The following is a 14,708-nucleotide window of genomic DNA, read 5'->3' as shown; positions in this document are numbered from 1 at the left end:
CGGTTATTAGGAGTCACTAGAACATGAGAACTACCATGTGAACCACAGTTTTCATGAATTTTTTGTTCTTTTCTCTCAAATCTAACCATATGAATGTGATCTACATGCTTGGTTTTATAAGGACCAGCTCTTGAATCATACAATTAAGATCCTTTTAAGTCTTTAAAATCAAATCAAACAGCTGATTCCTAGCAAATTCACTATGTCAAACACATCTACATGGTTGGATTTGCATAAAAAGTGTAGGAAATGCTCAATTCACATGATAGTTCTCATATTTCTAGCCCTAGTATTCTAGTGACTCCGGTTATTAGATCTGATTTTTGTTGGCAAAATGGTAGTGCAGCAGTTGATGTCTAATTGTTATCCATGACAGTTACCGTTGCAACGGTGACCTGCAGATGTACACAGGACAGATTTCTGGATCAAGTGCAACCAAAGTGAGATCTAGCTGAACCTGTAGCCACAATTACCATGACCTTTTTGAAAGTATCATATTTTATTACAATATTTTTCAAAATATGATATTATACCCAAAAAATGATATTATCAAAGTATCAGCTGATTTGACAATATTGCATTTGTATCATGATATTAACGTGATAAAATGCTTTTGTGTGTGTATCCCAGTGAACGATATCTGCCACTAAGGTTGAAACCTAGCATTAGGCTGACCAGTTATCAAGCAAGATGTAGGGACATATATAATCTGACTAAATGGATATTGGGCTTGCTAAATATTTAACTCCAACCATACATGTTATTGTTCTAAAACACATATGTGCATGAGAGAGAGAGAGAGTTTTTTCCAAAAACCAGAATGAAAAAGAAAGTGGCATGAATTACAGCACCAAGCTTCAAAAAGGACAACTTTCTTGTTGCAGTAGGTACATGATGATAACTGCGATCAATACAACCACCAAAGCAAAAATGTACTTGCGAGAAAGTTGCCCTGCTTCAATCGTTCTCACCGTTGCAATGGTAGACGAAAGATCAGCCTCCTCACCAGCAGATGAGCTGAGGGTCTCGCTCAGAGGACCAGAGATAACTTCTACTGACACATCTACCTCCTGTAAACCCAAAAGGATTAGTGTATCATACTCATGACAATGCAGTTGAAAGGCAAAACAGCCACCAAGTAAAATAAAACAGGGAAAGCAACAAAAAAGGAAGACCACGTATGGAATGTGCAGCCATGGGTACGAAGTTAACAATAAGCTGGGAATTCATAAAAGAGAATAAGATTAATGAAAAACGAATCTATGCGTTTGCACACACAACACACAGTGATGAATATTCACCTATAACAATGCCGTCAAACAAAACATTTTTAAAAGAAATAAAATCTACTCTCTCAGATAAATTACATGAGTATATGACCTGCTTAAGATAATGAAATGTGCTACAAACTCGTTTATACTTTTCTTATAGGATTCAAGACACTAGTTTTGAAAATATTTAAAGTCTTCAAAGCTATCCACAAACAAAAGCCTCTGACAAACATTGTTATGGATTCTATCATTATAATTAAAAGGCACCGTGGTTCAAACTTCAAACTTGTAGAGTCAACCGAAGCCAAAAGCTCTAATTCTCAATGCTACAAAATGTGTTCACCCAATTAAAGTAAACAGATCTCAATAGGAAAGCGATCAAATATATTACTTAGGGACAAAATTTTCCAAGGCACACCTACAAAATATGAAAAGGTAAAATGAAGAGTCTAGATATGTCACTTCAAAATTAGGAACACCAAACTTTTTTCAGCACATAAATACAAATTTAACCACAAAGCAAAAACGAAAGCAGGTTATCATAAAATAGGAGAGCTTGTCAGCATTTGACTGGTTATATCCAAAACTGTAAGAAATTATACATACACGCAAACATACATATATATCATGGAGGTTGGAGATTACCTTCTATAAGTACCTGAACAATAAAAGATGAAGGGAGAAATAATTGTAAGGAAAGCAAAATTTGGCACTCAGAAACAAACAAGATAATTATATATATCACACCTTAAAGAAATCATAGTTGTAGGTTGCATCTTCTCAATCAGACCTTATAGATGTACTTAACATAGTGTATTTGATAGGAATCATGTTTTTCGGAGATAAAAATAAGACTTTTTAAGTCATGAAATTTTGGTACATTGTGAGCCTTTGATTTTTGAAGATCATAAAAACCTGCATGTATGTCATAATCACATGATCCAAAAAAAAATTTCCACTAAATAATGATTGTAGATCATATCTGTAGGGTCTGATCAACAAAAAATGTTCAAACTTTTTGAAATTTGAAGCTTTTATTAAGTGGGATTAGGTGCTTCGGGAGCACCCTATATATATATATATATATATATATATATATATATATATATATATATATATATGTATATATATATATATGGTGGCTCTGTACCAGGGTTACCGGAAGCGCCATAGGGCATGGGAAAGTGCGCTTCTCCGAAGTGCGTTTCAAAAATGCAAAACGCGAAACGTGCTGGGAAGCGCAAAAAAAAAATTGGAAGCACGCTTCCCATTTAAGGGAAGCTCGCTTCCCCTTCTTTTTTCATTTGTTTTTTTGTTTTTATTTTTATTTTCTTTCTTTTTTCTCTTTTTTCGTTTCCCCCTCACTTCCTAGGTCGCTTCCGGTTTGCTTTCTAGGTCGCTTCCAAGACGATTCCTAGGTTGCTTTCGATAGGATTCTTGGTTCGCTTCAAAGTCATCCCACGCTTCTTGCTTCCTAAAATTTTGAAAGTGCCTCACTTCCTGCTTCCGCTTCCCGAATCGCTTCTCGATCCCGCTTTTCCGACTGAAAACTTTGTTCTATACCATGATACCATATCGTAGTAACCACACTTATTTGTATAGATCCAACTACCAATATGGTAAACCGTAAATCTAACCATACAGATATGTTTCGCATGGTTTATTTACTATATTAGAAGGTTTTATCATGTCTAATACACCATAAAAATTTTAAAACAGTGAAAATCAACGGCTCACAATTCATGAATATAAGAGTGGTCTAAAAATGGTATAAAACATCATATTTGAGTCAAGTTTAACACATGAAAATAATAAGTAGAACATGTTGAACACAATCCAATGGTTATTTTTTTTTTATGCTTAGATCTATGTAAATCAAGTGTGTACCACAATAAGCTACGGTGGGACAATACCACCGTAGAAGCACCCTATATATATATATATATATATATATATATATATATATATATATATATATATATATATATATATGATAGCATAATTTTTGTACTTAAGACCTCTCATGCCTTATATTGGATCCATGACCCATAGAAGGGGTATTAGACCATAATTGTACTTGGGGAGGGTCTCATGATGTTTTGGACCTCTCACACTTTGTATTTTAGGTCCATGACCCAAAGGCGGGTATATGGGAAACAAGGAATATTAGTGAGGGTTTTTTTAATCTTTTAGACCTATAAATAGGCCAAATGTTTCCTCATTCTCTCTCATTCTTACTCATCTCTCCCTCATAGCCGATCTCCCATCTTGGATTTAGTTATCTCTCTCTCTCTATATATATATATGAGTTAATTTAACATTAAACTAGTGTTTAACATTAGATATATTCAACCTTATTAAATAACTAAAATACCCTTAAAAGAATGGTACTTTTAGAAATGCATGGTTACGTCTTGGGCATTATAGGTCTTTTGAACTTAAAGGAAATTGAAAAGTCAAACACATTTTCCAAAAAAGTAACTTTATGGATCCATCAAATTTACCTTTTTGACCTAAAAAAGTAACCATATATTTTCAAGAATACCACTTTTTAAGAGTATTTTAGTCAATTTAATATGGTTGAATTCATCTAGTGTTAAACACAACTAGTTTAATGTTAGATTAACCTATATATATATTCCAAAGTTTATGCAGTATATCCATGTGATTTTTCTATTTATACTCTTAAAAAACAAAATATGGATCTTTGCATGAAACATGGAGAATACAAACAAAAACAATGACGAAAGGGTGTCACAGTGTCAGAATTTAGTTACAATATCTAATATTTTGGGAAATTTAAGTTTAACCACCTAACTTATGGCGAAATTACGTTTAACCGCTTCAGTTTTAAAAGTTTTCGAATAGGCACCTATCTTTTGAAGAAACTGCTCATATGACCGCCTATGTCATGTTTTATCTCACCTCACTCCAGTTGACTCTTTAAAATGATAATTTGACCATTTCTTTTTCTTGGATGATTGAATGTCACATTCTATGCTTAAGTACAGTTAAGGTCAAATGAATAACTTTGACAAAAACTTTAAAATGACTCTTTAACCATTTCTTTCATCTAAATGACTTAAGTCACTTTTCTTAGTTGCAATGCAGTTAAGGCCAAGTAAGTAATTTTGATAAGAAAAGGGACACAGGCTGTTATGTGAGCAATATGTTGAAAAAGTAGGTGCATATTTGAAAACTTTTGAAACTGGAGCGGTTAAACGTAGTTTCTCCATAAGTTTGGTAGATAAACGTAAATTCCCCCAATATTTAAGTTGTCCAATCCAAGCATAACAGCATCCTATCACATACCAGTATAATCACAAACCGTTGTACCTTTAATTCCTTTTGGTCAATCTAAAGATGCAAAACCAAGTCAAAATGCAGCATAAATCATTGCATATGTAAGTTATTACTAAACATTGCCTAAAGAGGTCAACATCATTAGCAAGACAAAATTGAAAAGTTGGCAATTAGAGAACATAAAACAAGTATTGCAAAAAAGGCAAAAAGAAAAAGAGGTTAACAAAATAAAAAATACCCACAAATTACCAAGGGCTTTAAAGGATAAAATATTTGAGGTGCTTTCTTCGGATTTCAAGATATTAGAAACATACAGAATATAAAAACTTTAAGGAATTAACGTTCATAAATAATTTCCATTACAATGTGCAGAAAATTTTAAAAAATCCCAACTATGCCTGACTTTCTTTAAAGGCTTTAATGACAAAATTTCCAGAAAAGTAAATCTGCAAATGAAAAGACATTCGACCAAAGGCTAGAAAATCAAAGGAAAGGTATAACTGTCAATGATGTCATCTGCAGAACTTAAGTATATGGCAAACAATTTGGCATTATATTAAAATAAAGGTGTAACTTACTACAGTCTGTGTCTAATTGTAGAAAAGAAAAATTTGTCGCATGAAGTCTAAATGTAACAAATTTAAAGAAGAATAAATCCTAACTCCTTCCCCATGAACAGCATATTTGAGGGACAACTTTGGCAGGGGAGGAACACTTGCACAAGCCTACTTGAGATGATTTACTTGAGTGCATTAATATTTTTTTTATTGGAGCTTATATTTCATAGAACAGCAAAATTATTACTGTACTCAAAATATTTAGATAGGCACATAAATCTCAAGTCACATAAAGAGAAAGTTTCAGTTTATTAGGGAGAAAGCAGTTGATTCTTATTTGGAAGATTTTCAAAAGTAGCAGAATAATCAAAGTTGTTGAACAGAAAAGCTACCTTCACTTTTTCATACAAGGGGCTGATTCCCGATTCCCCAGATGTCTCCACCGTAGCTGCTGCATGCATTGAATCAATGTCTGCATCATCCTTTTCCTTTTCTAACTTCTCCTTTTCATTCTCGCAAACAGACTCACCCACAATCATAGAACAGTCATTTATCTTTTCCCAGTACTTTGCGGCCAAAACAGCATTTTCTTTAACTAATAATGAGATCTGCCCATAAATGAGAATCATAGTTTGAATGCGCATTGAAATAAAAAATCAGAAAAAAAAACAGGTAAACACTAATATGATTACCTGCAGAAGCAACAAAACAACAAAACAAAGATATTTATTTGTGTATGACAACTTTGGCAAGATTTTTAGCTGCAAACTCCTGCTCTTTAAGAAAGGACTGTTCAAAACCTAAACCAATATCAGAGATCAAGCAAATGACTTATGGTGGAAAGAATTATGGTCCATCATTAAAGAAGTTCATTAAATTATGGAATTTTGTCCAAACCTCTAGGTTTCATGGTTCAGTGGCATTATTATAAACATGATGACATCACCATTTAAACCAAGGGAATGCTGCATGAAAGTATGCACATAAAGTAGATGTATACTGATGAGGGAACAGCAGCCAAAAAGTGATGTTGGTCAATGTGGTTTAATGTCCCATCATGATGAAGCATGTGCAAGAAAAGGGAGATGACAAAGAAAATGAGACTTCAAAAGTATAAAACACTGAATATGTGAAGGCCATGGAAACTAAAGAGATTTCAGCCGAATTGCCTGACAATCAGTTTATATCAGTTATGGGTAGGGGGGAACTATCTATAGAGAAATCTCCCTGCAGCTCCATGAAAAATTCAGAGGTTCTCCTTCCACTGATTGTTATCAATCACTGACAGGACCGACTATGGATTTCCCTCAAAATGTTGCTTGAAGAAGCAAGCCAATGGTGACCCAAAATATAGATAAGCTAGAGGTAATGTGGGCTGCCATTATGGAAAGAGGAGGAAGTTGAGAAATTTCAGATCACTTGTAAGAAAATCTATTGAAGACTTTCAACAGAAGAAGAGGGAAAGAAACCATATCTGCCAATGACACTTTAGAAGCTTTATTCCCTTGGACTGTCAATAAAATGAGTCTGGATCCTGATAATGGGCTTAATGGGCTCATCCGTGAAAAGTGGGATGATGCTATGCACTTGGAAGTTGTTGACTTTACTCGAACATGCAGTCTCAAGCATCTGTCTCCTTCCAACATTGTTAAAGCTTTGGGACCTCGTAGACATAATCAGTTAATTTGGATGATGTGCATAGTCATTACTTCCCACATGGATTATGTGAACAAGAAATTGATTGGATGCAGACCAGAAACATGGTTGAATTTTCTAGAGTTTCGAATTTTTGAAGAGTACCCAAATCTGGATATAGAGAACATTGACTGCATCCTCTAATGTAGTAAAGGGCAAGTCTCCTTCAATTGGGGTTGAATGAGATATCTGGATGGTTACAGTAGCACCATCATATACAAGGGGTTTTTGAAACCAACAGGGTTTATTCGCCAGCTTCTCTATCCAAAAAGAAAAATGTCCCCACAATTTGGGAATTCCTTTCATTAAGGAGTTCAAACCATTAAGAATTCCAATGATATTTCTCAATGTTGAGCTTTCCTTAAAAGATTACTTTCCAATTTGTTTGGAGAGGCAAAAATGGTGTTCAGCAGGGATCTGATGAGCACTACAACTAACAACTTTGAAAGTTTAATGGAGTTCAGCAGGGATCTGATGAGCACTGTGTCTATGTATGTGTATGTGTGTGCGTGTGAGTGTGAGTGTGAGTGTGTTTGTGCATGCAAGCATACATGTAATATCTCGCAAAATTTGTGCCTATTTTAAATCTAATAAATGTAGTTTTTATTAAATAAATATATATTTTTGCTATTTTGGCTGAAATAATATATTATATACGTAATATAGTGGCTGATGTTAATTTGGATCCCAATATGAATCTTGGACCCTTTGGGCCGAGATCCAAGAAACAGTTGTAATTGGATAAACAAGCTTTTAAAATTTATAATAATATTAATAAGATAATATATATATATATATATTATATTTAAGAGTTTTATTTTGGGAGAGACTTTTATTTCCTTATGGAAATAAAAGACTTTCCATTTTGATAAGGACGTCCCCTTTTAGAATAGGGTTCCTATGTGGGTTATAAAATTAGCGTGAGCCTCTCTCTCTCTCAATATCGACTTTGAGAGAGAGAAAAGGCTGAACCGAGAAAAGAGAGAGAGAGAGGGAGAGAAGCTGCAACATACTCTCTAGCAGCACTACCTTCTTCTTGAACGTCTCCTTTTTTTCTTCGATGTTCGAATCAGCAAGGTACGGGTCTTTCCTCTTGAAACACGATAGGTGAGGGATTTAACCTAAAACAAATTGAGTATGGGTTAAAGGAAGAGCAAAATTGCGTTCTATACACAAATTTTGATCTACTGAACCTTGTTTTCCTGACTGTTTCAACCATCTACCTTGATTGGGTTTGATGAACTTAAAAAGATTTAATTTCCTTTAAGGACTATTGTTGATTAATCCTGTTTAAAATGGGTATACATAATATAAGCCTGTGTTTTGCAAAACTATTTTATAGTGCTCTTGAATTAATTACACTGTTGGAATAGACATGGCAAAGACCCAGATTTGGTAATGCATGTTGATTTGCATAACTATTCTTGTGTACAAAACTCTTAATTGATTAAGAATGGTAAAAGAGACCAAACAGTGTATGGTCATGGGGGACCGTGAGAATACTAAATGTCGTGTGTATTGTTTTCCCTAAGAACCGAATGACTGGTTTATGTTTTCAGCCACAGTTGGAGGGAGCTACCACTACTTTATCTAGGGTGTTGTTGTTAGACTAAGTTACAGTTATTGATATACCGAAAAAGTGACGTCAATGGATGTTGATTTCCTTGTTGTTCCAGTATTAGGTATTGATTCCTAATATTTCGATTAAGGGTGTTGATTCCTAATGTCGGTCGAGGAACATGTGTAGAACTCAATTAATAAAATACAAATTGTGTGTTAAGATACCACTGAGAACTGCTTCGAATCTTGAAAATTTGACCCGTTTTTAGTATGTGCGGGTTTTATACAAATAAAAACTTAATTGTGTGTATTAAGTAAGGGTGACAATCGGGTCGGGTTGGTGGGTCGTGTCGGCGGGTTGGCGGGTCAACATACCTCAACACGAACTCGACCCATTTATTAAACGGGTCGGCTGTGACAAACACGAACCCGACCCATTTATTAAACGGGTAACCCGACACAACACAGTTAACCCGTTTAATAAATGGGTTGGGTCGGGTAAACGGGTTGGCGGGTCAGGTTCGGGTAAACGGGTTGGCGAGCGGGTTGGAGGGTCGGGTTCGGGTAAACGGGTTGGCAGGCGGGTCGGGGTCGGGTAAACGAGTTGGCGGGTCGGGTTCGGGTAAACGGGTTGACCCGCCCGCCTAACCCGTTTATTAAACGGGTTAGACGGGTTGGCATACCCCTAACACGAACCCGACCCGTTTAATAAACGGGTTAGGCAGGTCGACCCGTTTACGACACGAACCCGTTTAAGCCAAACCCGAACCCAGCTAAGAAGCGAGTTGGCGGGTCGTGTCAGATTTTGCCACCCCTAGTATTAAGTAGGGACATGCATGCAAAAAAAATACTGATAATTAAAGTTAAAAAGATATTTATGTATGTTGCATTGGTTCATGCATCCTTAAATGTTTATTTTAGCATGAGATTGTTGACTGCTTTTAATTGAACTGTTTACATTGCAAGTTTGTTCTTAATATGTGATGTTTATAGAGCCTTCTTAAACTTATGTTTGATTTGATTTATGTTAATTTTCTTATTATTGTATTTCGAAAGGGTCTCGTATGAGAACTTCAGTTCTTACCCCGTTTTTAAAAACCTTTTTTAGGTACTAACACTCAGTGATGGAGGGACCAGCTTGCTGGAGGGGATCAAAGGTTATGTTTTTGGTGGACCGAATTCTGACAGTTTTGGGGAGTTACTGTTTTGGGAAACTTGTTGAACTAAATGGGGACTATTCTATTAAATTTAATTTAATTTAAATTTATGGTTTCGTTTATTCTATGTGTGAAATGTATGTTGGGTTGTGGTAATTAAATTTGTGATGTGCCTCGGGTCCCTGAGATGTCTTTCCGCAATGTTTTAAAATCATTTATTCATTTAAAAAAAATTTGCAAAATTTTAGAGTCAGTTTGGGGTTGTTACAATATATGTGTTGCATATTTAAGAGAGAGAGAGAGCATCACACCCTTATTTGAAGACCATACTTCACATCATTGAGCTTCGAACCTTTGTTCAAAGTTCAAACCACTTTTCTCTCTATTGGAACAAAGGGTTTGTGTAGCTATACATAGCAGTGAATCTCTAGATCCATAGGTTCCACAAAATCAGGTTATCAGCAAAGGGGAAAAAAGAAAAATCAGAGTGCTTTGATGTTTACTTGTTTCCATATGCATATGTGCACATGCATGGCTTCAGAAATCTGCAGGTCTAACATATATGGGAAGTAGGTTGAAACTAATAGTGAAGGACAGTGACATGAGGTATGGATATGGTACAAGTACAATGTACAAGTAGTAGCATGATACTGTTTAAGAAATTGAAAACGACCACACAAAGCAGGTGCAAATGAGGTATATCAATATGGCAAAAGCAGAAAATGAATCCAAAGTAGTTCCAAAACTATTTTACATATGTATATTGATATGATGATGACAATGATAATGAAGATGGATACTATGCTTTCTTAAGGATATGCCTTTGAAATCTGCAGATAAATCTAAAGATGGCTTTCTCACTATACCACATTTCCACCACATGAAACATATTGATCTCAACATTTTAAAAATAGGTTAACAAAATAGCAATTCTGTTGGCATTTTCTCATCTAAAAATCCCAGTCAAATATGTGCACGTGTTACTTCTCCAAAGACAGTAGAATCTTTCCAATGTTTTTTTTATTTATCAATCGGGAATGAGATCATGAACCAGCTACAATTACAAAACCTGAAAAGACAGATATTAATGTGAATACCTGTAACCGGAGTTTTTGCCTCTCAGCGGCCAACTCATTGATCATGTCAGTTATTATGTTCGACCTGGCTCTTATATCATTTGCAGCAGCGACCTTCTCACTCTCAAACTGTTTCAAAGATGCCTCTAAGCATTCCATTCTGTGATTAAGATACTCCAACTCTTTGTTAAGTTCCAAATTATTTTCAGATAGCAACACACACTTGGCTTCAGATTCTTTAGCTCTTCTTTCAGCTTCTAAAACCTTCACCTTCAGATCATTGACCAATTCTTCCGTATCACCAAGTTTTGCAACTAGAACATCTTTTTCCTTGTTACTTGCTTTAACTGATGCCACTGCATTCTGGAATCGAATATCAGCATCTCTGAGCTTCTCCTCAAATGACTTCTGCTTTTCGTTTAAAGTTATGACCTCAGAGTTGGCAAGAGAACATCTGTCTTCTGCTTCCTTAAGCTTTGCTTCAGTGCCGCTATTCTCAATCTCATGCGAAGAAGCTTCCAAGAGCTTCATTCTGTCCCTAAGGCACTCAACCACTTCCTCAAGTTTCTGCTTACTTTCAGATAATAACATATATTTTGCTTCAGCATCATTAGCTCTACTTTCAGCAGCCAAAACCTTTGCGTTTAACTCACTGACTAAGGCTTCTGAATCATGAAGTTGCTCAGCAGGGGCAACTGTGTCCCTTAAGCGAGCATCGGAATCTTGCAACAACTGCTCAGCCGTTTCCAACTTCTCCTTCAAAATTGTGAGTTGAGAATTTGCAATATCATATCTGTCTTCAGCTTCCTTAAGCTTTGTTTCTAATTGACTGCCAGCAGAGGCAACTGTGTCCTTTAAGCGAGCATCAGAATCTTGAAACAACTGCTCAGCAGTTTTCAACTGCTCTTTCAAAATTGTCACCTCAGAATTTGCAAGATCATATCTATCTTCAGCTTCCTTAAGCTTTGCTTCTAATTGACTGCCAGCAGAGGCAACTGTATCCTTTAAGCGAGCATCAGAGTCTTGTAACAACTGCTCTGCAGTTTTCAACTTCTCCTTCAACACTGTCACTTCAGAATTTGCAAGACAACATCTATCTTCAGCTTCCTTAAGCTTCGCTTCTAATTGAATGCACTGCAATGCAAGCTTAGTATCAAGTTCTACACATTTTTCTGTTTGTTCCTTCAAAGCATTTTCTTTATCAAAAAGCTTTTTCTGAGTTTCCAGCAGTGCAGTTTGCATTTCACCTTCTCGCCTCAGTGCACTATTCAACTGTAACTGAAGTATCTGGAGCTTCCCCGCAACCTCTGCCAAATTTCCATTCAGCATCTCCGCCCAGTTTTCCGCTTCAAAAGACTTTTGTGACAACTTCTCAATCATTCTCTCCATAAATGACATTTCCTCCTCTGCATAGCATAACCTATACTTGAGCTCTTCCTCACTGTGCCTTGCTGCAGATAGCTTTTTATCAAGATCTATATCCCTTGCCAAAGAATTCTCCAACATTCGCAGAATGTGACGCTGTTGGTCATACACCTGTGGCTTCCCTGTTGAATCGGTAGATCGATACTTATCATCTTCAGGTTCCAATGCCGCATTATTTCCTGAAAAAAGGACAGCAAAGAGAATTATGAAAACCAAATATAGCGTGAAAGCTGAACTTGAATTTTCACTAATCTAAATATAATGTTCACTTTCTCATTCTACTCTATCTCAAAGACAGTTGAAATATGGAAAGTTGGTGATCTACCAGTTTCTTGCCCAATGAAACATAATGTTCGTTTGAACTTGGCTGCCAACATCCTCATTTCCAAAATCTGGTCCAGTGATTGCCTTAAAGCGTCCTCAGACTCATCTAACTTGAACTTAAATTCACTAAATACTTCATCTGAAATCTTCGCTCGAACGGCCAGAATCTCTTCTTGAATAGAATTCATGAAGATGTTGAGCTCCTCAGTCTCTGAATCCAAAATACAAGACAAGAAATCGAATTCAAACACCTTCTCCTCAGAATCGGCAAGCATATCCCTGTTCTCAATCGCAAGCGCTTCAAAGTCGCCCGCAATAGACGCCACATGTATGAGAAGAATCTCCAAATTTTGGACCTTCTCCAAGGAATAAGCGACATCAAGCTCTACTCTTGTTAGGATTTTGTTGGTACCACTGAATTGCCCGTTTTCACAGGCATACTCACTCTCCACTGCTTCCACCGCCTCTTCTGCGGAGACCATCCTCTCGGTATTCCAATTTTCGACTAGCTTATCGAATCCATTGAGAGAAGACATGGTTGTTTAGTTTTTCCTACAAAAACATGACATGAAACATACCCCCAAATCCCAACTCAGTGCAGGATTCAAACAAATCAAAGATTTATCTACAAAACGATACGCATCTTCTTCACTGCTAAAACCAAATAACCCAATTTGCAAAACCACGAACTCCGCAACACCACCACATATGGTTATGAATCTATACATTTCTTGTTCAACTATGTATCAGAACTTGTTTTTCATGGTTTTGGAGAACCGCAACAAAAACAAAAATCCAATAAATTTGAGTATAGAAAATCAAAAGATAACCGATCTATCGATTGATTGATGTAGAACATAAGCGGTAACACCAACAAAATGGGTTAAAAAACAGAAAAAAGGAATAAAAGAAAATTATGCAATTCGTGTACGGCTGGCATCTAGTAGCTCAAAAATATACGGAAACACAAAATAACGAGAAATCAACCGATACCAAAACAACCATTTACCTCAAAATTCAGTTCGAACGGGTAGTGAGAACGTCAATGATATGAGAAAATCCAAAGAATTCTCATGGGGGTTCAACTTCTTTCTCTGGTTTTCTCTCTTATGGTGGCATTAATAAATCCACTTCCACAGAGAGAGAGAGCGTGGAGGCACGAACTTTGATTCTTTCTTGTTAGTTGTACTAATTAATTGTGATTTGAGGACTTAATTAATTAAAATGAAAAGTTACCAATGACTATGAGGCTTATGGCAGCAGCATGTAGGGATCGCAGTGGACCGAGGGAAAGCGGGGCCCCGCCCCGCCTCGCCCCGTTTGGACCGGGGATGAAGGGTATGAAACGGGGATGGAGGCCGGGGTGGAGGATAAAATCCATCCCCACCGCGGAGGCGGGGCGGGGGTGGACGTGCACTTTTCCCCGCCCCGCCACGATCCCCGCCCCAACCCCGCCCCGACCACTTTTCCCCGCAATATCCCCGCCCCGCCCCGCCTCCGCCCCGTTTGGACCGGGGATGAAGGGTATGAAACGGGGATGGAAGCGGGGGTGGAGGATAAAATCCATCCCCGCCGCGGAGGCGGGGCGGGGGTGGAGGATAAAATTTTGAGGCGGGGCGGGGGTGGAAACCTTGTCCCCCGCCCCGCCCCACTGCCATCCCTAGCACCATGTGATTCTTCACCTATTTGGGGCTGCACAATATCGTCCATCGTTCAGATGGACGGTTCACATTCATATGGTTGTTACGTCTTCAGAGTTTGGGTTGCATACCTGAGAGTTTTAAATAAATAAAAACTGGTAAGATATCTGCATTGGTTAGAGTGGTACTATCTTAGAAGAGAGGGAGGATCAAGTGCAAACATACTTTTACTGTGTTGCTGCACATGGTTGCCCACCATCTTTGGAAGAGGTTGGATCTGGATCAGGTCCAATCACATTGCACATCATAATAAAAATCGAACAAAACAATCATAAAATTTATAAAAAATACAAAATTATCATCTTATATGATTTCTAAACCACTTAGGGAACTTTGCTTTATGAATTTGCTCAATTTGATGAAGCTCGTGATAGGGTCTAAGTGTTTGTGAACAATTATTAAAAGCATATTGTTACTATTAAAAAATAGTCAATAAAATAATTAAAAAATAATCCTTACTGAATATATGGTGCCATGGAGCTATGATTGTATAATGCATTAGTATGCACATATTGACAAATTATATCATTCATGGGATTAATTAGCATACACCTACAACACAACCCTTTTCTCAGTAAACCTGTTCATGTGTTGCAACACAAAGCATGTCTCTTATATCACACAAATATCTTGAGCAAAA

General features: G+C 36.8%; 1 protein-coding gene across 1 annotated transcript; it reads right to left on the bottom strand.

Annotated features, from left to right (window-relative positions):
- Window positions 1–712: 712 nt before the first annotated feature.
- Window positions 713–13,506, bottom strand: WIT2 (WPP domain-interacting protein 2). Its single transcript, XM_089990974.1, has 5 exons — window positions 13,378–13,506; window positions 12,370–12,920; window positions 10,641–12,223; window positions 5,524–5,739; window positions 713–1,070 (listed from the first exon to the last, which is right to left on the bottom strand). The coding sequence occupies exons 2-5, from the start codon at window positions 12,902–12,904 to the stop codon at window positions 858–860; spliced, it is 2,547 nt and encodes an 848-aa protein (XP_089847100.1). The 5' UTR covers window positions 12,905–12,920; window positions 13,378–13,506; the 3' UTR covers window positions 713–857.
- Window positions 13,507–14,708: the final 1,202 nt, after the last annotated feature.

This window comes from Nuphar pumila, chromosome 16 (assembly GCF_984573655.1).
Source record: "Nuphar pumila chromosome 16, dmNupPumi1.hap1.1, whole genome shotgun sequence".
Classification (NCBI taxonomy): domain Eukaryota; kingdom Viridiplantae; phylum Streptophyta; class Magnoliopsida; order Nymphaeales; family Nymphaeaceae; genus Nuphar; species Nuphar pumila.
The sequence above is the reverse complement of the archived record's forward strand: the minus strand, read 5'-3'. Positions and strand labels throughout refer to the sequence as shown.

Coding starts and splice junctions, on each gene's coding strand:
- WIT2 (XM_089990974.1), bottom strand. CDS start 12,904: ATGTCTTCTCTCAATGGATTCGATAAGCTAGTCGAAAATTGGAATACC. Junction 12,224..12,369: donor TTTCATTGGGCAAGAAACTG/GTAGATCACCAA, acceptor TCCTTTTTTCAG/GAAATAATGCGGCATTGGAA. Junction 1,071..5,523: donor CCTTGTATGAAAAAGTGAAG/GTAGCTTTTCTG, acceptor TTGGGTTTACAG/GAGGTAGATGTGTCAGTAGA.